At 35.0% G+C, this 25,213-nt stretch overlaps 1 protein-coding gene across 3 annotated transcripts in view; it reads left to right on the top strand.

The window, feature by feature from the left end:
• The window catches only part of GEN1 (GEN1 structure-specific endonuclease), a 29,309-nt gene extending 4,440 nt beyond the window's left edge, over window positions 1-24,869 (top strand). The window contains exons 1-14 of one of the 3 annotated variants that reach the window (XM_027113784.1): window positions 4,296-4,425; window positions 4,881-5,073; window positions 5,759-5,945; window positions 10,825-11,001; window positions 12,116-12,226; window positions 14,542-14,615; window positions 15,953-16,044; window positions 17,379-17,529; window positions 17,833-17,869; window positions 17,960-18,040; window positions 19,010-19,140; window positions 20,636-20,697; window positions 22,589-22,729; window positions 23,287-24,869. In XM_027113784.1, the coding sequence (XP_026969585.1) occupies window positions 4,913-5,073; window positions 5,759-5,945; window positions 10,825-11,001; window positions 12,116-12,226; window positions 14,542-14,615; window positions 15,953-16,044; window positions 17,379-17,529; window positions 17,833-17,869; window positions 17,960-18,040; window positions 19,010-19,140; window positions 20,636-20,697; window positions 22,589-22,729; window positions 23,287-24,605 (2,724 nt within the window). In that variant the 5' untranslated portion in view covers window positions 4,296-4,425; window positions 4,881-4,912 and the 3' untranslated portion in view covers window positions 24,606-24,869. Of the gene's footprint in view, window positions 1-4,295; window positions 4,426-4,880; window positions 5,074-5,758; window positions 5,946-10,824; window positions 11,002-12,115; window positions 12,227-14,541; window positions 14,616-15,952; window positions 16,045-17,378; window positions 17,530-17,832; window positions 17,870-17,959; window positions 18,041-19,009; window positions 19,141-20,635; window positions 20,698-22,588; window positions 22,730-23,286 lie in introns of those variants that run through there. The other 2 variants (XM_027113783.1, XM_027113785.1) reach the window with 2 other exon arrangements.
• Window positions 24,870-25,213: the final 344 nt, after the last annotated feature.

The raw sequence follows: 25,213 nt of genomic DNA, 5'->3' as shown, positions 1-25,213 counted from the left end.
TTTTTTTTTTTTTTTTTTTTTTTTTTTTTTTTGCGGTACACGGGCCTCTCCCTGTTGTGGCCTCTCCCATTGTGGAGCACAGGCTCCGGGCGCGCAGGCTCAGCGGCCATGGCTCACGGGCCCAGCTGCTCCGCGGCATGTGGGATCCTCCCGGACCGGGGCACGAACCCGTGTCCCCTAAATCGGCAGGCGGACTCTCAACCACTGCGCCACCAGGGAAGCCCCGACACGAGAGATTTTTAACCTTTTTCAAATGCATTTCAGTAGATATATTGGGACTCTAGGTCAAGGTACCAAAGTAGTTTAAAAAGGAATTGGATGAAGGTGGTCAGAGGTACAAACTTCCAGTTATAAAATAAATAAGTACTAAGGGTGTCGTGTACAGCATGATTAATATCATTAACATTGCTGTATGTTATATGTGAAAGTTGTTAGGAGAGCAAATCCTGAGTTCGCAACACAAGGAAAACATTTTTAAATTTTGTATCTTTATGGGATGATGGATGTGGTAAACTTACTGTAATCATTTCATGATGTACTTAAGTTAAATCATTATGTTGTACAACTGAACCTTAAGCAGTGCTGTATGTCAGTTGTATCTCATTAAAACTGGAAGAAAAAAATATGGTGACCAGGAAGACTGTCAATGAAAGAGACTTTTTTTTCCTAGAAAATGTCACATAACTAAGGAAAGTGGAGAAGAGAAAACCTTAGCTCAGAGTAATTTTTACTTTCTGGGACCTAAATGATAATTTAGTTACAGACCTTTTTTTCTTTTTGCCTGCATTTTTCATACTAGTTGTGTTTAAGCAGCCGTTGTTACAGCTTTGTAGTCTTTGCTCATATTATAATAAAGGAATAGCCAAAATAGATGTCCTAGGTACATATCTTTTCAGCTGCCAGTGCTAGTTGTTCTGTAACATAACCACAGATGCTCATTCTTTTTTATTTATTTGTTTATTTATTTATTTATTTATGTCTGCATTGGCTCTTTGTTGCTGCACGCGGGCTTTCTCTAGTTGCAGTGAGCAGGGGGCTACTCTTCGTTGTGGTGCGTGGGCTTCTCATTACGGTGGCTTCTCTTGTGGTGGAGCATGGGCTCTAGGTGCGTGGGCTTCAGTAGTTGTGGCACATGGGCTCAGTAGTTGTGGCTTGCGGGCTTTAGAACGCAGGCTCAGTGGTTGTGGCACACGGGATTAGTTGCTCCGCGGCATGTGGGATCTTCCCGGACCTCGAACCTGTGTCCCCTGCATTGACAGGCGGATTCTTTACCACTGCGCCACCAGGGAAGTCCTGGGATGCTCATTCTTTAACCCAGGTTTATTTCTGACAAAAGAAATTAAAATAACATGAATAAGTTTTAAATATAATGATCATATTATATTAAAGACATTACTTATGGACTTAGTTAAAAGCCCTCTTTGTCTTGCTTAAGGGATCCAATCTGTGGGAATCTTAAAATATTAATAGAATCAGTTTTGGGTTTATTTTTATTTTTCCAGGCATGGCTGCCCCAGTGAATAATATATTCCGTTAAGATCCTTAAAAATGTTCCAAATGTGCTTGAAATAGAGGACTACAGTTTTTTGTTTGTTTGTTTTGCGGTATGCGGGCCTCTCACTGTTGTGGCCTCTCCCGTTGCGGAGGCTCCGGACGCACAGGCTCAGCGGCCATGATTCACAGGCCCAGCCACTCTGCGGCATGTGGGAACTTCCCGGACCGGGGCACGAACCCGTGTCCCCTACTTCGGCAGGCGGACTCTCAACCACTGTGCCACCAGGGAAGCCCAGAGGACTACAATTTTTAAGATTGAGTCTACCTCATTAGTGTTTCTCCAATTTTTTTTTTCCATCACCCTCAGAAGGAATACAATGTACATCACAGTCCTATACATAAATATGTGTTTGTGTGTGCCATGGTAACACTGCACCATGCAACAGTCTTTATTCTTACTATTCACTTATATATGTGTAGTCAGCTTATGTAATGAAGCATTAGAGACATGGTAGGAAGGATTGAACTTTAGACATGGAAGGGCCAGAGAAAAGATGCGCCTTGCCTAAGACCACAGAACTCATTCCTAGGCATTCTGGAGGAAACCAGAAAAAATGAATCTCTTATCCTTAAAATAACATACTGAAGTCATATTCGATATTCAGGTACTCATGAATATGTAGAACATTGCTTTTTAATTGACCCATGAACTGTGTCCATATTTCATTACTTAATATTTAGGCAAGACATAAACCATCTAAAGATTTCTAGTTTATTTGCCCAACCCTTTATAGATAGGGCCACATTCTTTAGCTTTTTTTTTAATTTGAAAAGTAATACAAGCATATAGTTATTTTAAAAAATAAACAACACAAAGAGTAATTTTCCACATCTCTCAACTTAAGTCATCCCTAATAAATAACCTATTTTGTACCTGTTTTCATTTCAGAACTTGGAGATTATTTCATCAGTTCAGATAGATGCATCCATTTTTATTTGCTGCATCATCTATTCCATTGTTTGAATATACCATAATTTGCTTAAAGATATGTCTGTTGTGCTCATTTGGTTCTTCCCAGTGTCTATTATAAACAATGTTACAATGAATATAAATCTGTAAGCACTTAAGAGCATATCTTAAAGTAAATTCCTAGGAGAGCTATTGCTAAATCAGGAAGATACCTGCATTTAAAAATTTGACAGCTAGCGTCAGGGTCAAATTTAAATGAACCAAGATCAGTTATGATAACATTCCTCCAGAGAGAAGTTGCTTAATTTCCTTCAGTAGCAACACATTCCAGAGTGAGGCACAAATAAAAGGAAAGCACAATTATCAATGAGAACTTCCCCCTCAAACTTTCTATTTCTGAATTTTATATGTTGTGGTGGTTAATACTTTATTTTTTTCTTTTCTTTTAAATTTATTTATTTACTTATTTTTGGCGGCGCTGGTCTTCACTGCTGCACGCAGGCTTTCTCTAGTTGCAGCAAGCAGGGGCTACTCTTCATTGCCGCGCGCAGGCTTCCCATTGCGGTGGCTTCTCTCGTTGCGGAGCACGGGCTCTAGAGTGCAGCCTCATTAGTTGCGGCGCACAGGCTTTGTTGCTCCGCGGCTTGTGGGATCTTCCCGGACCAGGGCTCGAACCCGTGTCCCCTGCATTGGCAGGCGGATTCTTAACCACTGCGCCACCAGAGAAGTCCTAGTGGTTAACACTTTAAAAGGTTTGTTTCCCTTCATAATAATGCTTTAGGGAATACATGTGCCCCCAGCTCTTTTTCCAAAATTTACTACAACTTTTCACTAACAAAGAGGTAAAATCTTGACTCTGAATCCATGTCACAGTGCCACCCACGTTCAATCTGTGGGCCTTCTTGATGTGCAATAGACTATAGTAGCACTGGAACCACCATTACTACCTAATGCTTTCTTCCCTATATTTAAATCTATAATTTTCCTTCTAAAGTGACATATCGGCAAATATTTGTGCAGCTTTTCATAAATATGAGTGCACAAAGTACTACTTAGAGTTACACTGACCACGTTTAAAATTAAGATTCAGAAAAGCTCCGAGAAAATGACAGATAGCCGCATTTCCAGCATTTATTTTCTTTGTAGCCATGTACAATTTGAAAACATTTGCTTTTACTATGGACCCTGTTAAAGGAACAGACAATACAGTTACATTTTATTTAGAATGGCTTTACATTGTGGTGATAGCTTTTTGTCTTAATATGTCTTGTATCCTACCTTGTGTTTGTAGAGTGAATTAAGGTCATTATTCAGATGATACATAGTCAGACATTTACATAGACTGAATCTTCAATGCAAATGCTACATAATATTTTTTATCAAATAATAACAAAGGAAAAGAAAAACAGCTATAGATGTTTAATAAGAAAAAACTGGCGTATAGAAAATACCAAAGCAGGTTACAATAGCAGGGTTTAAGCAAATTTTGTTTTTAAAATGTCATGTACATAGAAAAGAGTTTAACATCAGTTTTCTTTGGATAGTGGAACTATAGGTGATTTTTAAATATTTTTCTTTTAAAAGATTTTTTATTTTCCCACAGTGAACATGCATGACCTCGCAATTTAAAAAGCCAATGCTCTTTAAAAAATAATAATAATAATGTATTCCTTCAACTCTTCCTTTTCTATCTCCCCCCCTACTTTTCCATCAGTTTTCCTTCCTTAATCTTTTGTGTTTTTTTGTTTGTTTGTGTGTTTGCATTCTTCCTTGCTTTTGTCTGTTTGTTTTTCCTGATTATGACAGAGGACTAGTCCTCTTCTCCCTTTGGTATGTAAATCAAGGAGTGAATTCTCAAGAAGACAAACAAGCATTACCACCTCTGTGGATTTTCTACCCGTCTCTGCATTTGTTAGCTCTTATTAGGTGGGAGAAGCCAATTACCACCTTTTGAGATGGAGGTAATTTTTCCTTTTATTTTCCAAATCTCATGCAATACTAATGTGACCATGTGAAAAATTTTATTCTCAGCCACTGCTAAAGACTGTGTGGAAAAAAGGAAAGAATGAGGAGGGACAAGGCAGCCCTTGACACTGGTTACATTAGGTTTAAAAATAACTATTTTTTCAGTACTATCGAGAAACATATTTGGTGACATGAGTGGATTTTAAGGACAGGTTCAGCATGCTATAATCTGTTAATAACTTTTCATCTGTTAGTTGTGTCAGTGTTTTTGAAGCCACTAAGTGTATTACCACCATTTTTAATGTTTTAGGTGTTCTTGATTCATTCCGAAGAGCTGACCAGTGGAAGAAATAAGAATACTCTTATTTATGAATCACCCCACAGTAGCTCAAAATACACTGTTTGAATTTCTGTTCTGAGCTTCTATGTCTTTTAACAATCTTTTGAAAAGGGTGCCTCGAATAACAGCAGATAATCACCAGGATGGGAGTGAATGACTTGTGGCAGATTCTGGAGCCTGTTAAACAACACGTCCACTTGCACAGTCTTGGTGGGAAAACCATTGCGGTTGATCTGAGTCTCTGGGTATGTGAAGCACAGACAGTCAAAAAAATGATTGGGACGGTCATGAAGCCCCACCTCAGGTAGAGTAAACGTGCTCAGAATATAAATAGATGATTGCATAAGCAGTGGGTGTCTTGGTTTTGTTTCCACTTCATTTCTTTTGTTGTTGCTGTTTTACATTTTGAGATTTTAAAATGTATTAACGTGTCTCCATCTGCCATCTCCATATTGATAACACAATTTGTACATCGTACCCTTTGAGCTTCAGACTCGTAATACTTGGCTGCCTATTTAACATATCCGCAAGGATGCTTCGATGACTAAAAGCCAGAAATTTGGGAGCCATTCTCCCCCTGTTTTGTCCTCCACACATCCAGTCCATCAGAAGTCTTGCCAGTTCTACTTCCAGAATATACCCTGCGTTCACAGACTTCTCTCGATGTCCAGAAGCACTGCCTCAGTGGATGCCAATATCTCTTATCTGCCCTGCTGAGATGAAATCTTCGCTAGTTTCCCTCCCTCCTCTCTTGGCCTCCTCCTCCAAACCAGCTTCCACATAGCAATTAGAATAATCATAAATCTTCTTTGCTAAAAGACACACAGTGGTCTCTCAGTCCAGTCTACTTAAAATAAAATCTTAACAAATAAAATGTTATTGCATATAACATTTTTTATATTAATGTTCTTGCCATTATGTCATACTGCTATGTTGACTTCTGCTATCAATATATGATGATTAATGTATTATTAACGTCTATATTTCAGGAACCTATTTTTTCGTATCTCATATTTAACGCTAATGGATGTAAAACTGGTGTTCGTTATGGAAGGGGAACCCCCAAAGCTGAAAGCTGATGTCATAAGTAAGAGGAATCAGATTCGGTATGGACCTTCGACAAAAACATGGTCTCAGAAAACAGGGAGATCACATTTTAACTCAGTCTTAAAGGAGGTGAGCATTCAGATATGATCTAATAATTCTGATTTGAATTATAGAGTATACTTTACTCTGATAAAGTTTTTCATTCAGTATCCTTAATACTTATTAACTTTACTGTGACTAGAAGGACAGTGTGAATAGAGAAGAGAGTTTAAGTTTTGGAGTGAAACTCACCTGCGTTCAGATTCTGACTAGCCATTAGAAACTCTGAGACAGTGGGCAAGATTTTTAACCTGTCTGCCTCGTTTCGTACTCTGTAAAATAGGATAGTAATACTTTACAGGGGTATGGTAAAAATTAGAGAAAATATATCTAAAACAACCGGTACATAGTCAGGACTTAATATGTAACATTTTATGACATCTTCAGCACTTAAAGAATTCCCAGGATAGAGGTCTCATTAATTCATACTTTACTCATTCAGGATTAATGAGAGTTCATAGACAGAATACATATTTGGCTTCCTTTAGGGCTTTGTAATTTTAAAAAGTACTCAGTTATATTTTAATATATTTATACGTTATAAAATATATATTTTTATAAAAATTTAAAAAGAAGAGAAATCTATAATACGATAAAGTAAGTAAAACAATAGGAAGCTATTATTATCTTGTCTCTCTATTTTTTTATAAATTTATTTCTTTATTTTTAGCTGCGTTGGGTATTCGTTGCTGCGCGGGGGCTTTCTCTAGTTGCTGCGAGCTGGGACTACTCTTCCTTGCAGTGTGTGGGCTTCTCATTGCAGTGGCTTCTCTTGTTGTGGAGCACGAGTTCTAGGCACACAGGCTTCAGTAGTTGTGGCTCGCGGGCTCTAGAGCACAGGCTCATTAGTTGTGGTGCACGGGCTTAGTTGCTCTGTGGCATGTGAGATCTTTCCCGACCAGGGCTCAAACCCGTGTCCCCTGCATTGGCAGGAGGATTCTTAACCACTGCGCCACCAGGGAAGTCCCCTGTCTCTTTTTTAAGGGTATATGTTTTTAAAAATTGCAGTAATCACGCACAAATAATTTTTATCTGGAGTTTTCACTTAACATACCCATGTTTCCCTGTTGCCATATTCTATTCAAAAGCATTACCTTAATGATGGTACAACATGTATGAAGGTATGAAATCATTCCCCATGATTGTATATTGTATTGTATACTGTTTGCTTTTTAGTTCTTCTCTATTATACAGGAAATTATGATGAACATTTTTTTGGAAGCATAGCTTTTTCTTGTGATTTTAAGGTAAAATTACCCAAAGTGGGATTGATAGACCAAAGTTTTGGAGTGATTTTATAACTCTTGACAATTACTTTCTACCAGTACAGATATGAAATAGGCAATTTCATTGCACCCACAAGATTATTGGATATTAGGAGGTTTATCTTTGTACTATTTAGTATGGAAAATCGAAGACATTTCTTTGTTTATATAATACGTATAAATACATATAATACATATTTAATATGTATTGTTCTTTTAATGGTGAGGTTAAACATTTAACTTAGTTTTAGTCTCTCTCTGGGTAATGACCATCATATCCTTTCCCCACTTGCCTTTTGAGGTTTTACTTTTTCTTTTGTTCATATTCTTTATATACTAAGGAAGTAAACCTTTTATCATATTGCTTTGAGTTCCTATCCCTGTTTTTCTTTTTAATGTTGTTTAAAATTTTAATTTCTTTTAAAAGGTATTGCATAAATTAAAAAGCATTTTTCTCCAGAAATTCTCTTTTCTATTTTTATGTGATTAAAAATAATAATTTTCAGTTAGTGACTATTCTACCTTAATGACTATCAGTAATTGAAGAAAATATCTGTACTGAATTCTAATTATTTCTTGTGTAATCAGTTCCTGGAAATATCTATGGTTTACATACTTAAGGCATTAAATACCCAGTATAACGCAAAAAGATGTTTATGTTCTTTTGAGAAAATTGCTCTATGCCTATTTCTTTATTTCTCTAATTGTGGTGTTCTTAGGCATTTTGTATTGGTTCAGTGTTGCCTGCCCATTAATCATTATCATATTTTTGTACACTCAGTCACTAAGCCTTACATTCTCCTAATCTACTGCCATTTTTAGTTACAAGCCTGAAAAGCACACATTAGTCCTCCAACACAACCTCCACCCCATGTGATAGAGACTTAGGGTAGAGAAAATTGCAACCAACCTCATCACAAATTCTGTGCTGGTTTTTGAAAAGAGTTGGAACAGAATCTGAAATGACTTTTAAACTCTTATTGTTTTTTATGAAAGGATACTTTTTATGTATGGGTAAATTAGCAACAACTATGGTGTTGCAGTAAAGCAGCACCTATAACAAAACTGTCTCTCTAAAGTCACCCAGCCAGAGTTCTGAAAAGCACCTTTTTTTTTTGACATAGTACTTTGTCCTTCTGAACCTTGTCCGCCTTGGGCAACATCTGGCAGAGGTTTTTATTACATCATATAGCATGCAAACAATTAGTCAGTTAAAGCAAAAGAGATGATCTTTTTTCTGTCTCTAGAAACTAGGTAAATAGCCTCTTTTCCTCACCATATCCAGTATTCCTCAGTGATAGAATGAGAGTATCACATATGACAAGAAAGAATGCACTAGGCTGTAAAGCTAAACTATAAGCTACTCAGCTGGGTTAAATTCATAACCCCAAGAAAACCGCAAATTGATATAAACATCCTGTACAGACATTTGACTTACTAGGAGCACTCCAACAACGGGCCCCTGTGTGGCTCCCCGTAATGTGAGAGTTTCATCGTATAGGGGAGGTGATAAGAAGTGAACTTTAAGGCCTCAAGCCAAAATTGTGTAATAGCGTCTTCTTTGGAAGAGCTCATATTGGGAGGACCATCATGTGAGAAGGATTGCTGTAGTTTTACAGATGTAAATGTTAATGTGATTAATTATTATTATGTCAAGATATTTCCAGACTCTTGAGATAATAGCATTGAACAAAACAATGAAACTTGCATATTCATTACTTTTAAAAGTACTTTTTAAATTAATTTTTTAATCGAATATAGATTACTTTTTAATTGACATTAAAATTTTTAGCTTTTCCATACAGAAAATTTTAAACGAATACAAAAGTAGCCCATCACCAATCTTTAACAATTATCAACTCTTGACCAATTTTGTTTCATCTATACTCCTACCCACTCCTCTACTCCCACATTTTTTTTTTTAACATCTGTATTGGAGTATAATTGTTTTACAATGGTGTGTTATTTTCTGCTTTATAACAAAGTGAATCAGCTCTACATATACATGTATCCCCATATCTCCTCCCTCTTGCGTCTCCCTCCCACCCTCCCTATCCCACCCCTATAGGTGGTCACAAACCACCGAGCTGATCTCCCTGTGCTATGCGGCTGCTTCCCACTAGCTATCTATTTTACATTTGGTAGTGTATATATGTCCATGCCACTGTCTCACTTGGTCCCAGCTTGCCCTTCCCCCTCCCCGTGTCCTCAAGTCCATCCTCTACGTCTGCGTCTTTATTTCTGTCCTGCCCCTAGGTTCTTCAGAACCGTTTCTTTTTTTTAGATTCCATATGTATATGTTAGCATGCAGTGTTTGTTTTTCTCTTTCTGACTTACTTCACTCTGTATGACAGTCTCTAGGTCCATCCACTTTACTACAAATAACTCAGTTTCGTTTCTTTTTATGGCTGAGTAATATTCCATTGTATATATGTGCCACATCTTCTTGATACATTCATCTATCATTGGACACTTAGGTTGCTTCCATGTCCTGGCTATTGTAAATAGAGCTGCAATGAACATTGTGGTACATGACTCTTTTTGAATTATGGCTTTCTCAGGGTATATGCCCAGTAGTGGGATTGCTGGGTTGTATGGTAGTTCTATTCTTTAAGGAACCTCCATACTGTTCTCCATATTGGCTGTGTCAATTTACATTCCCACCAACAGTGCAAGAGGGTTCCCTTTTCACCACACCCTCTCCAGCATTTATTGTTTGTAGATTTTTTGATGATGGCCATTCTGACTGGTGTGAGATGATACCTCATTATAGTTTTTGTTTGTTTGTTTGTTTGTTTGCGGTACGCGGGCCTCTCACTGCTGTGGCCTCTCCCATTGCGGAGCACAGGCTCCGGACGCGGAGGCTCAGCGGCCATGGCTCACGGGCCCAGCCGCTCCGCGGCATGTGGGATCTTCCCAGACCGGGGCACGAACCCGTGTCCCCTGTGTCGGCAGGCAGACTCTCAACCACTGCGCCACCAGGGAAGCCCCTCATTATAGTTTTGATTTGCATTTCTCTAATGATTAGTGATGTTAAAAATCCTTTCATGTGTTTGTTGGCAATCTGCATATCTTCTTTGGAGAAATGTCTATTTAGGTCTTCTGCCCATTTTTGGATTGGATTATTTGTTTTTTTCATGAGCTGCATGAGCTGCTTGCAAATTTTGGAGATGAATCCTTTGTCAGCTGCTTCGTTTGCCAATATTTTCTCCCTTTCTGAGGGTTGTCTTTTCGTCTTGTTTTTGGTTTCCTTTGCTGTGCAAAAGCTTTTAAGTTTCATTAGGTCCCATTTGTTTAATTTTGTTTTTATTTCCATTTCTCTAGGAGGTCCTCCATTATTCTGAAGCAAATCCCAGACATAATATTGTTTTAGTATTTCAGTACCTTTCTCTAAAAGATAGGGGCTCTTAAAAAATAAAAACATAACCACAATATAATTTTTATTATTGCATCTAAAAGTTGAATACTAATACTTTGCCATTAAGTATTCAGTGCTCAAGTTTCCAGTTGTTTCTTAAATGTAATAAGTTTTAAAACACCTAAATAGCTACTATTAATATTTGTGATATAGAAGTAAGTCAAACACTGAAAAAAGCAGCAATACAAATGTTCTTATATTCGTTGCACCTACTTTGTCTTTTCAGTGTCTTGACATGCTGGAATGCTTAGGAATTCCCTGGGTCCAGGCTGCTGGAGAAGCTGAAGCCATGTGTGCTTACCTCAATGCCAGTGGTTACGTAGATGGCTGCCTCACCAACGACGGCGATGCTTTCCTTTATGGGGCCCAAACTGTTTATAGAAATTTCACCATGAATACCAAGGTATTTTTTCTTTCTCTTTTTCAGCATTTGTTTTACACACTACTTTTTTTAAAGGGATTAATTCTTGGCACTTAGCAATCACTAAGTAATATGTTTACTGTTACTAAAAATATCAGTGCCACATAGTTCATTCTCTTTGAAATGTGGATTTCTCTCCTAAGGGCTTGACTTGTTTCACAAGGTTTAATTCTAAATCAGTTTCAACTATATATTATCAAATTGCATACACTATGTATTGCCTTGACCCAGAATTTGTACTTTTAGTAAGCCTCAAAAACACCTCCAAATATGCAAGGAGAGATATACAAGGATGTTAACTGCAGCATTGTCACTAATTACAAAAATTTGGCAAACACCCAAATGCCCATTGATAGAGAATGGCTAAATACAGCCACAGTTCTCATGGAGAGAGGTAATAACATGGGACATTTTGGTTGTAATTATTCAAGGTTGGGCGAAGGAGACTATGGACCTTTGGTGGATTAGAGCCAGGGAGACTAAACCTCTTGCCAAAAAAATTCTGGTATCTTTCTGAAAATGCTCCCAGTATTTCCATTGAGAAACACTGCCTTAGAGTGTTTGTAAGCAATCATTAAATCATTAAAAAGGTATGTATTATTGATATTAAAGATATCCAGTTATATTAGTGGGCAAGAAATATTGCAAAATAGTATTTTTATATAATCCTATTTATACTTAAAAATAGAGTAATAAATATTTGTATGTATGTGTCAAAGAACATGTTTCTTAGAAGGATATGCCTGATGCTGTTAATGATAGTTAACTTCTGATGATGTAATTACAATAATATACAATTTCTATAATATACATTTTACAGTGCTTAATTGTACAAGATGAAAATCTACTTTTGTAGACACCAGAAAACAATAAAGAGGAAAAAATGACTACTATAGTTAATTTTTTAAAGCCATTTTTGAAACTATGACTTTATTTCCAGATATTGAAGTGTTAGATTTTATGAAGATTCTGGTGATCAGGATAATTTTAAACTTTTAGGAATAAACATTTAGAGACAGCTTTGACAAATTATTTTTTATAATGTTGTTTTTGTTTAGTTTTTTGAAGATGAAACTGAATCTGTTCTTTCTTCTAGGACCCACATGTTGACTGTTATACAATGTCATACATCAAGAGTAAACTAGGTTTGGATAGAAATGCTCTGGTTGGGCTAGCAATACTACTTGGCTGTGATTATCTTCCAAAGGTATACTGCCATATTTATTTACTATTCATAATGGGGTTTTTTTGATACCTTACATGCTGCATAAATATGAATACAATATCATTTTATATAATTAAGAACCTAATTTAGAATATAGGTGTAATAAACTATTCAGTAACTAAAATAATCAGCATTTCAAGTGGCATTAAACAGCTTGCTCATCATGATACTGAATGTTATAAATGAGAATAGAATCATAACTAGTACCACAGCTTAAATCTCAGTAAACCATTCCTCTAAGAGATACACATTCACGTTTGACTATCCTTTTAGAGAAATGTAGGAATTACTCTTTCCTTGTCTTGTGCCAATATTAGTTTCTATCACTGTTGTCTGAGTTTTGCATCTCCATTTTAGCTATTTGTGCACATGCTCAGTGTTATGCTCAGTGTTATTGTTACTGTTGCTACGCAACATGATTGTTGGGTTAAGCCATTCATCCTTCCATGCCTCTTAGCATTGCATTGAGTTTTGCTCATGAAAACCTTTTATTTTATATCTTAAGATACACAACATAGGGCTTCCCTGGTGGCGCAGTGGTTGAGAGTCCGCCTGCCGATGCAGGGGACACGGGTTCGTGCCCCGGTCCAGGAAGATCCCACATGCCGGGGAGCGGCTGGGCCCGTGAGCCATGGCTGCTGAGCCTGTGCGTCCAGAGCCTGTGCTCCACAGCTGGAGAGGCCACAACAGTGAGAGGCCCGCGTACCGAAAAAAAAACAAAAAAAAACAAGAACAAAAAAAAAGAGATACACAGTATAGTTCTCTGTAACAGGTATAATAGGTGAGGGATGAATTAAAATTACCGTGATAACCACATTCATAAATATGATGTTTAAATATATAAAATGACTTGTATTGTAGCTCCTACTATTTTTATATAGTCCTGTTATTATGTCCCTGCTGATCATCTTTGTATCCTTACTAAACCCCTCATTATACTATAGACTCTATCCCCAAGAGAAGTCTAAAGAAGGATGACATATAATTTTTTTTCACTAGAGCTTGGGAGAGGAAAAAATAGTAGGATAGTAAAATTATTAACTCTAATTTCTAATCTGTGTCACCAGTGACCAAATAGAGAAATCAACAATTTTTTTTAACTAGTAAAAAAAGAAAACAGGAGGAAAAGAACTGTTAAACAACATAGAAAATAATTATTATAGTTCTCATTCTGAAATAGATTTGTTTCCCATATGTAATTGTATCATAATTAAAGTCTAAAAACAGCTCAGTGTTGAATATAAGAAAAACTTTGCAAACTTGAACTCACAGAAACCAATTTTAGCTGCAGTGGTATTACACACTAGCCTTACCTATTTTGATTTTTTGTTTCTTTGCAACCAAAACTGCTATCTATTTATATCATTGTACTTATTGATCTTTAAGACTCTACTATCATGATTTGCTTAAAAAAATTTAATATATAACTAAATGCTAATACATGAAGGGTGACATACAAAATATCCAGCAACTGTTTTACTAAAGACATAGGCTGTAGAGATGGAAAATGCTTCTGGATACCCTCTGTTGTGCTATGTGTTACCCTTTTAGCTGAATTCTGAGTGTAGGTGGGTTGGAAAGGGAATTCATTTTAAGGGGGAGACCCCTTTGCTGGCAGGCGCTCAGGGTACATGGGCATTGGCTATTTACTAACAAGTTTAGAAGTATTTTAACACTGGTATGTCTCTCCTGATGCATATCGGCTAAAGAACAGCCTTGCTTACAAAGACATATTAATAAACTGTTATAGGAACTGGAAGACTCAGTGTAAACCAGAAATTGTCATGTGAATATACATTTATTTATATATTTTTTGTGTAGGAAACTTAATGCTTATTTTAATTTTCTTAAGTTATTAATTTCAAGAGTTAACTTGGAATTCTCCTTTGTTCTCTTTGGTTGTTTGGATCTTTAAATATTATATGTTCATATAATCAAATGAACATGCCTTTTCCTGATTACAAATATAACAGAAAGTTAGGTCAAATTAAAATACTATCAGAATAATTAACATAGATAATGAAAGCCCTCTAAAATTCTGTTCCTCCCTCTCCTAAAATAAACAGTCAGTGGTTTTTTTGTTTGCATAAGTTAACAATATAATTGTTATTTAACTTACAAACCTAAATCATACTGTATGCTATTCTGCAATTTTCATTTTACACGTAACAATGTGTCTTGCACACAGTTACCTCATTCTTTGAGCTACACAATCTTACATTGAATGGACATCTCACCCTTCATTTATCTATTCCCTAGTGATTAACGTTTGAACTTCTTTTCCCACTTTCTGAAAGGGAGTCCCTGGAGTTGGAAAAGAGCAAGCATTAAAACTTATAAAGATTTTGAAAGGACAAAGTTTACTTCAGAGGTAACTAAACATTACTTTTTCTTGTGACATTAGTCTTTTATTCTTGTTGAACTTAATAGTGAATACAAAAAGTATTGTGCTTTCCAAAAAAAGGTTTTGTATTTTTGAGATCATCTGTATTTTTATTTAAAATCAGTTATTTTATTTATTCAGAAGTTTTCCAAAGAAAGCTGAAAAGTATATGTCCTAAGCCATATTTTGTTTTTTTCAATATTATTAGCTCATTACAAACACAAGTAGTAAGATATCAAATGCGTTTATTTATAACCATGGGCATTTGCCACAGGCTATTTTAGACCATTTCATCAACAAATAAAGATAAACTAACATTAAATTAATTTTATATTTTAAATTACTTTTTATATAAATACTTTGATACTATATTTTTCTATAAATGAAATGTCTGACATGTTGCAAATATTTAATAACACTTGATCAAAAATTTTTCTTGACTGCCCTTTGTTCTATAGCCACAAATTTAGTAATACGTTAATTCTAATGAATTAACTGTACAATCTGAGGATTCAAGACAGGATACAGAGTATATTAAAGTTTACAAACTGTGCTATTTAGTTTTGAAAGCATGTCAGTTATATTTACTTGATGAGGGCAAAGTTTTATAAAAATTAATATTTATGATGATAAAGTATAGAATGAATAAAAAGGAAAGGAACTAGGACTCTGGGAGACTTAAAATAGTCCTTGCCTCCAGTAGTTATGAGATAGTGAGTACATGAAAGGAAACATTAAGTGGTAGAAATGAAGAAGGGGTGACCATGAGAAAGATTTCAAATAGCCATGCTCTTTCTTTTAGTGCTTCTCTTTCAGCTGTAAAGCTACTGATAGATCTAAGACTTTAATAAACTCCTTATTAACATCAGTGATGACTGTTTTCCAAAGCAAAAAAGCAAAGGTATACTTTGGCTTGGGGGTGAGTTAAGGAATCATTTGGGAATTGTGAAGAATAAAATAAAAAAGGAAAAGCAAGCAAATGTGGCACCTGGCTAACTACAAATCATTCTTATTGAGACAGTTTCAGCAAATATGTACTTTTGGCAACATTTTATAAAATGTTTGCCTTCACGCTTGAAAATAATGAGATTACATTTTGTTATAATTATCTGTCATTCCAATTTTTATTAATTTAGACTAAACTTCCCCCTAGTTATTTTTAATTTTTTATGTTTTTATGTCCCCAGACTGGGACAGCAACTTTACCGCCAAAGGAAAAATAAGTAGGCAGGTGGAAAGGAACAGAATAGCCTGATATTTGAGAACATGGCATTTTGGTGACCTTATTATTTCTTTATTTTTTTTAATACCATTTTCTTTTAAAGGTTTAATCAGTGGAATGAAAAATTTTGTTACTCTAATTCACAACCAGCAGTTGTTAGCAAACTGGCTCATTGCTCTGTATGTTCCCATCCAGGTAAGCAGACATAGGGAATGATATCTCTAGGATATTATTGTCTGATACCTACGTTTTCATGTCTGTTCTTATAGTACTTTTTACATACCTACCTTCCTTACCAGATTGGGAACCCTCAGTGTCAGGAGTTGTGTCACATACACACAGTAGGCACTTGATAAATATTTATTGAATGAAATAACGTGATGTAAATGATAAATATAGGATATGTGCAGTTTCGAACTATGTTATCAGATTACTTTGATCCTAAAATTATGTTTTCAATATAGAAATCCATTTTAAGGAAAAAAATTGTACTGATAAATCTTAGGGAAAAATGGAAGTGAAATCATTTGCTTATATATCAGTGATTTATATTCATATATTTAAAGAATTCTTAACTGTCCTATAGTGCATTTTTATTGTGTGTGAAGATAGTGACTTAAAACTAATTTCTAATACATGTTCACTGTTAAGTAGCTTGGACCCTGTTCATTAGTCTTGATAAAAATATGATGTCCCTGACATGTATGTCCCTGACATGTACTGGGTTAAAAAGGCCCTTTGCTCTCAGGAGAGATTAAGAGATCATGTTAGCTCATCTTTTAAAAGAAATTCTGCTTTATCTATTTGTCTTAATATGTTTTCATTAGCCTTTTAAAATGATAGATGAAACCATGGAAGAGATCAATGTTTTTATAGATAAAATGCCATTCTGTAGTTTTTTTGGTACCTTATAAATGACGATTTAGGTCATATCAGTTATGTAGGTTCTTTGTGTTCTCAAAAGTGTTGAAGGTAGTCATGCTTTCCTTTTACTGGGCACTAGGACCCCACACCCAGGCCACAATCAGAATTTATGTTCCAAGCATAGTTTAAAAATAGCTATATAGTAACTGAGAGCTAGCCACTAGCAGAGGTAATTAACTGCTCTATTCTTTTCATATTCTTATTAAAGAAACCATTTCATGAATTATTCTATTAACTAAATAATGTTTTACAATAATGTCCGTTTTTCTTGTATGTAGCTACCACATACACCACAGTTTTCCATTTGAGATTATTATAAATGTATAATTTCATATTACAAATTAACACTTTCAGACAGAAGGGTAATTTACAGAAAAAAAATAGTGTCATGTGATAGTAATAGCTAAAGATCTACTTTATCGTAAGAATTATTATTGTGTTCATTACTCTATTGGGCCTAAATGTATTGAAACCCTTCTATATGCTAGGCATTGTGCTAGGCAGTATTTGTTTTTGAAAATTTGGTTAAGGGCAAAAAAAAAAAATGTACATAGAAGGTAACTCTAAAAAGCAGTGAAAGTCATACTTTTTGTGTCTCCATGAAGGTTCACCTAAGGATCATGAACGTAATGGATGCAAATTATGTAAAACTGATCGATATTGTGAGCCACATGATTATGAATACTGTTGTCCTTGTGAGTGGCACCGAACAGAACACGAGAGACAACTAAATGCAGTGGAAAACAGTATTAGGAAGTAAGTTTTTTGTGCTCATTGTTTCCTGATGTGGCCTATTTATACACCTGTGGTTGAATTATTTCCGCATAACTTTCCCCCATGTAGGTTAATAACGTTTCACAAAATCCTTTTCTAGATTTTGTTCAAAAATTAGGCTATCTTAGAAGATAGTAATTTAATAATGTTTCATCGAGAAGCTTGATGACTAGGATACTATACAAGGACACTTTCCATTAAATGAGAAGAGATTAAATGGATGATTTTAGAGTCTATCTAAAATTGCCTGATTGTATTAATAACATGTATATAACTTATTTTCAGGAAAGCTTGCAGTTGTCAGGGATTCCCATTCCATGAGGTAATGAGTAATAATTCAACCGTGTGTTTATCTCAGAAGCTTTTTTTAAAAGTTTGACATGTCAGTTGCTATTCTCTGTTCTCTTGCTAGGTTATTCAAGAATTCCTTTTGAACAAGGATAAATTGGTGATGGCAATCAGGTACCAAAGACCTGATTTATTATTGTTTCAGGTATCTGAAAATAAACTCTTATTTTACAGTGTGGAGTTGGATACTAGGAAGATAAGAAGGGGTAATCACTTTGACTGAACTGAGAGGAGTTTGAAATAGATGGCTCTTGAGTACACATGTGTTTTTCAGCATTTATATCTAATCTTCATTCCTTTGCCACACAGTAACTATACTTTGCAGCCCATAAGACAAATCACAATTATGCTGTTCTTTACAAGACACCTTAAAGACCATGTACAGATGTATTGTATTCAGGGATATGTTGGGGGAGAGATGCTAATAACCAGAGAATGTAAAGATCTATATTGTTATTGTATATTATTATGGAAGACAGTATATTGTTATGGAAGACAGTATAGTTTACAAGTGCATTGGGATTTGTAATCAGTGACCTAAATTTAAATTTGGACAGTCCGTCACTTACCATGTGACCCTGGATATGTGTTTTCCTCAAAATAGAAATAATATTACTTATCCTGTGAAGTCACTATGCAGATTAAATGAGATTATTTATATTAACCCCTACTATAGTAGCTAAAGAAACAGAGTGGCTCAATAAATTGTAACTACTTGTTGCTTGGCTCTACCAACAACAGTAGTAATAATGGCAACCAACATTCATTGAACATTTAAAATTTGCTGTTATATTTACCACATTACATGTAATCTTCCCTAACTTTATAATGTGTGTGCCGGATTATATTTTACAGAGGGAAAACCTGAGGCTAAAAGAGGTTAAGTTATTTACCCAAATCTAGGAAATATTCTGGCCTTCACACCCAGAACCCTCACGCTTACATCATTGTGCCATATTGCCTCCTTAGGAGGCTCACTGTTCTTTCTGGGAATATTCTCGTTGATACAACTTTAACTAATGTTATCTCTTAAGGAAAAGATAATATCACCCTGAGAGTGCTGTTTGTCTCCAAGAGATAACAAGGTCTTGTTTTATTTTTATTATATTTACAGAGATTTGCTCTTGAAAAAATGGAGTGGCCCAGTCACTATGCATGTGAGAAATTGTTGGTACTGTTGACCCACTATGACATGATAGAAAGAAAGCTCGGTACAAGGAACTCTAATCAACTACAGCCACTTCGGTAATATAAAGAATTGTATGAATAAGTCCCTGTGTTTTCATTGGAATATCTTATCTAAAATATTCTTCTTAGTATCTTCAATAGTGGGATATATATCTCTTTGTTTTATAAAAATGGAGGAAAGGTCTACTGGAATATTAAAAGCTTATTCAGGGCTTACAGTCAAGATAACATAGTAAGTTCATGCTCTGACACACTTCTCTGCCTCAAACATATAGTAATAATAGACTATTAAAAGAAATAAATATAAAAAGATATAGATTAACTAGATAATTATTTCCGTGGACCAGAAAGGGGACAGAAATGTAAAGTGAATGGAGGGACTGAAACAGAGAATTGGTGGCTCTCAGTGAAGGGTATATGATTATTCATTGTACTCTTCTTGAAACTTTTCAAAATAAAAAGTTTGGGGGAAAGTATTAAAGAAAAAAGATAAGCTACAAAGGAGTGACAGTCTGCTAGCATACATCTTTCACGACAATAGTAAATTCCAGAAGATGATGGAGTAATATTTCAAAGCTTTGACTAAAAATAATTGGCAACCCAGACATCATTAAAATTATTCACTGGTTGGCAAGGCATTTTCAGACATATGAAGACTAAGAGTTTTCCATTCACAGACCCTCATCAAAAGCACTGTTAAAGGATGACTTCAGCAAGAAGGAAAATGAACTCAGGGGGAAGATGTGGATAACAACTAACAGTGGCCAGCATACAAACTGATAAAACATGTTTAGCTAATTTAATAAATGGAATGGAAAAAATTTGTATATAAATATCTTAATAATGCTTGATGGTCAGTATATGATGATGATAATAAACTAAAACTCCCAAAGTATGCATGTAAACAGTTAAGGGAAACCACTAAAACATTAGAAATACAATCTCTGTCTTTAAAACCAATACATAAAATAAGAAAGTAAACCTATCAAACCGGAAGAATACAGGAAGGTGAAAGGTGGAAATAGCATAGAAAATCTTAATAACCAAAAACACAAAATAAGATGTATGAATGAATCCAACTGTATCAGTAATCATAATAAATGTAAGTAGATTAAGCTCATTATTAAAAGACATTATATCAGATGAGTAAACAAAATTCAACAGTAGTCTGCTTTATAGGTCATGTGCACAATAAGACTATGTTAAGTTTGAAAATAAAGAGATTTAAAAGATTTAACCAGGCAAATATTTACCAAAGTGATGTAGCAAAATTAACAGAAGCAAAAAAGACTTTAAAACAAAAATCATTATTATGGAAAAGAGGAACACTGAATAATAAGAGGAAAACTCTACTGATGAGATCTAACAATTATAAACTCTCTCTTTTAAATAACAAGTCAAAGGAATAGCCATACAATAATTCTTAAAACATTTTTAGAATATTAGTAAAACAATAAAAATTAATGGGAATTGAATTATTCAATCTATAAATTGAAAATTTCCAAATAACTCATGCAATTAAACCTCATTAGTGAGTTTTTTTTTTTTTCAGAATTGTTAAAAACCGAATCAGAAATGGAGTTCGTTGCTTTGAAATAGAATGGGAAAAGCCTGGTATGTATACACTTTAAGCAGAATTTATAACATTTGGTCATGTATGTTTAGCAAATATCATATACGTAGGTAAAACATATGTATGTATATAAAAAATAAAGATGAAAATATATCACATACACCAAGGATTAATTTCATAGTTTACCTGTGCTATGTAAACAGCCGTTGACTAATAGTAAATATTTAAAACTTAAGTAATTTTATTCCAGTGTCTTAAACTGATATTTCTTTTGTAATTAATGTTTACGAAAACAATATGGAAATAGTTTTGATTTATATTTCTCAAGAAAATACTGCTACAAATGGTCTAGTCATTGGATTTCATTGTATAGCTGGGTCTAAAGAAACCAGGGCTGCTGAAAAGCACCTAGGGGTGCTCTTCCTCTCCTTTCTTTACTCTGTTTAGTTTTCATGGGATTTTTTTTTTTTTTAGCTGAGTTAGGTCTTTGTTGCTGCCTGCAGGCTTTCTCTAGTTGTGTCGAGCGGGGGCTACTCTTCGTTGTGGTGCACGGGCTTCGCATTGCGGTGGCTTCTCTTGTTGCGGAGCACCGGCTCTAGGCATGCGGGCTTCAGTAGTTGAGGCTTGCGGGCTCTAGAGTGCAGGCTCAGTAGTTGTGGTGCACGGGCTTAGTTGCTCCACAGCATGTGGGATCTTCCCGGACCAGGGATTGAACCCGTGTCCCCTGCATTGGCAGGCGGATTCTTAACCACTGCGCCACCAGGGAAGCCCTTCATGGGGATTTATAATGGTCAGATTACTCTTCTCTTCTACAGGCAGAAATACAGTGAACTCTGAATTAGCTCCAAAACTGAAGGCAAGGAAAGCACAGATCATTTAAAGTGGAAAATAATACCAAATTAATTTATATTTGGCTTTGAAATTAGATTGTATAATTACATGTGAATGAGTGAGAGAACAGATTTGAAATGAAATGAAAGTTGTAAGTAACTTTGAAGAATTAAGTGATAAAGAATTAGATAAGTCGTTCTAAGCAATAATCGGAAAATAGCTAAAGAATTTTGAAAACTGTTTAGGAACAGATCCACCAACTGTAGTAGATTTTCAGGAAAGACAACGGCATTAACCCAGTTTGGCAGTGTGTCTCCTTTGTTAAGAACTGAGGATTGGGTGCCCACTTTCACTTATCCTTGTAGGAGTCATCCCCTAAGGGAAAAAATGTACCCCACGCTACTTTAACTAAGAACTAATTCTAAGTTCACTTGTTTCCATTGTTTCTACTTTAAACTCATCAAGGAATAGTTTCATTATAGTTTGGCTTCTTATGGAGTTTTCCCCTCATATAAGATAAATACAAGAATCTAGTCTACTATTTACATATCTTATTGTAAGTTTACATATAAGCATTCTCATTTTCACTTATCAGGTGCTTGTGAGTCCAGTAAGCCCGGGTGTGTCCTCGAGAGATTGATAACCTTTGAAACAACAATCTGGAAAATAGTGATAGTTTTGATGACCATTTCAATTCTGTCCTTTTCAGAAGCTACCACTAAAGAAAGCCAATGTTAAAGTTTTAGGAAATTGTTTCCATTCTTTATCTGAAATTTTACACTTATTATATGAAATTAAAACAAACTAGCCTTATCTAAATAAAGTTTCCTAGTCTCTAAGCTGCTCCTACCATCTCTGAAGCAAGAGAAATTTAAAGTTCTAATTTAAAAGGAACCTCTTTTCAGCTCTTCCCAGGTGGAATAAAATCACTTCTGTATTAGTATCAACAGATTATTAGAATAGCGGTGCTATAAAGCAAGATTTGCATCAATTATCCATTTGTGAATGACCTAGTTGACTTGGTAAACTGAAGTTACCTGGAAAAATGTAATATTTCAAATCTGTAATTAAAGCTGTTTTATTGTATTTTTAATCCTTCAGAACATTACTCTATAGAAGATAAACCTGGACAATTGGTTTTACAAACAATAGAAGAAGAATCATTGTTTGAAGCAGCTTATCCTGAGATTGTTGCTATTTATCAAAAACAACAGTCAGAAATTAAAGGCAAGAAACAAAAAAGTAAGTATCACATTTGATAACTATTTAGGCTACACACAAATATTACAAAAGAGCGACCTGTCTTATTTGAATCTATCTTGTCCAGATTTTGCTGAAAGTTCTGTAAAATCAAGAGTAAGGATTGTACTTTTTCTTCTTTGTCTCGACACAGTTTGCTTTAAAATCTAAAAGCCAAGAATAGACCATTCTGCTCTGAGTCTGCTAACTTAACTGACTGTTAGTAATTATAATAACCACTTATTGAGCAACTAGTATATATAACATATTTTGGATTATAAATACATTTTCTTTATTTCCCAGAACTCAGTGGGGAACTTACAGCATTATTTTATAACATGCCACTCAATTATAACATTGTTTCCAAATATAATATTTTATAATATTTTATTAATAATTATTTTGTTATAATTATGTATAACAGTTTTCAGGAATGCTCTGAGACAAAAGGCAAAAACTGATCATACAGAAGATTTCTGATCTGAGCTTTTTAATTTGTTTACCCATATTAGGAGAATAAAATAGATTTTAATTGTATTATATATTTCTTTTTCTTTCAGGCATGAAAACTAAGTCTAAAGGAAACAGTTTGCCAGAATCAGATGATATGATGACTTTGCAATCACACATGACTTTAAAACCCACATGTGAAATCTTTTCTAAGCAGAATTCCAAGTTAAATTTGGAAATTTCCCCTGATTCTACATTACCACAGGAATCTACTGTGTCATTGAATACCTTGCTTTTACCTGAAGATGCTCCCTGTTTGAATACACAAGAACAGTTAATATCTTCTCCAAGACCTTTGGCTGTGCAGCAAATTAAAGCTGTCAGTAAGTCTCTGATTGCAGAATCTAGTCAACCCAGTACCTCATCCCTTAATATATCTGCAATTGCTGATCTGCACTTGAGCACCATTGACTGGGAAGGTACTTCTTTTAGTAATTCTTCAGCTATCCCAGGGAACACTTTTGCTCATGGTGTAAAATCGGAACTTGAAACAGCTATCCCTGATAGCTTTAAAAATATTACAGAGCAATTGTCATGTGAATCAGAATGGTGCACTACAAACATTAATAAACAGTTCGATTGGGATCTTCAAAAGACTGATCCTGAAGAGCACCTACTTTCTGGCATTACTGATTTACATCTTCAGGATTTACCTTTAAAGGAACGAATACATATAAAATCATCATATCCTCAGAATAATGTACAACCAGATGATGATCTGAAAACATTGTCCCTACTTACTGTACAAGAACACTGTATTGCTAATAGTAGTTCTGAGTGTCTATCACATCTTTCAAAAGATTTTCTAGGAATTCATTTGCAAAATGAATCTAGAAACTGTAAAGTCCTAAAAGGAAACCAGCTGTTTCCAGAAAACTATAAAGCAAATACTTCTATACCTTATTCTGTCAATAACCCAATAGTAAAGACCTCCAATGTTAGAATTGGACCACCAAATACTGCTTTAGATTATAGTAGAAAAGTTGATGGGCAAACCACTCGGAAAACTGTAATGAAGAAGAGTGTTTGCCTTGACAAACATTCCTCTGGTGAAGAAATTATCCCAGAGTCTGGGAAAGCTAAGTCCACAACTCAAAAAATGAAGCAGAGTTCTCAGAAACATAGCCCAGCCCAGTTCAAAAAAAATGATGCCAACAAACTGAGTAACCCTAAAGCACATATTAAAGAAACTGAACAGTGTGTCCAGCCTTATAAAACAGCTGGAAATGAAGAAACCCATTTCCAAGATGCAGCAAAATGGTCTCTGAGTTTCCTACAGTGTCATAAGGAAAAAGACGTCTCTGGTACCTGTTTGGATAGTCCTCTTCCTTTAAGTCAGAGATTAAAACTAAGGTTCCAAAACACCTGAAATTAAATTTAAAATATTCAAGTATAACTTAGTATTCTAGTACTGTTGGCATTAGCAGAAGCAGAAGGAAGGTATCTAGTTAATGTATAGTAGAAAAATTTAACGTGATTCTATATGTTGTGAGACACTTGACATTTTAATCAAAACTGTAATAAAAAATGTTACCTAAAACTTTGGTTTTAAAAGACGATTCTCTGCAGTGAAAACTTCAGATAATGTATATTTTTATAACATACTTTTTTCATTAAAAAAAATCTTTATTGATTATTCTTAAGTTATATCATTAAAATGTTAGTACACTACTAGAGTAAATGCTCCATTCATTTGCTCATTTTTACTCATTTCTTCCACAAGCCCCTAAAGCATTTTTTGATAGTCCAGCTTGTTCCCAAGGGATAACTCTTTATAATTGCCTGCATTCTCACAACATCTTCTGTTGTGCTTTTCTGAGAGTTATATTTGCTTTCAATGTGAAGATACTTTCAGCTGCTCTTCCAGTTTCAGTAATCTTATTCTGTTTTGTGATGGACGAAAAAAATGGAAAAGGAGGTTGATGATCAATATATATAGTGAAAATCATGGTTGTGGTAGCTGAATAAACTGAGGAA

This window comes from Aethalodelphis obliquidens, unplaced genomic scaffold (genome assembly GCF_003676395.1).
Source record: "Aethalodelphis obliquidens isolate GAN/ISIS:26980383/991018 unplaced genomic scaffold, ASM367639v1 scaffold12, whole genome shotgun sequence".
NCBI lineage: Eukaryota > Metazoa > Chordata > Mammalia > Artiodactyla > Delphinidae > Aethalodelphis > Aethalodelphis obliquidens.
The sequence above is the reverse complement of the archived record's forward strand: the minus strand, read 5'-3'. Positions and strand labels throughout refer to the sequence as shown.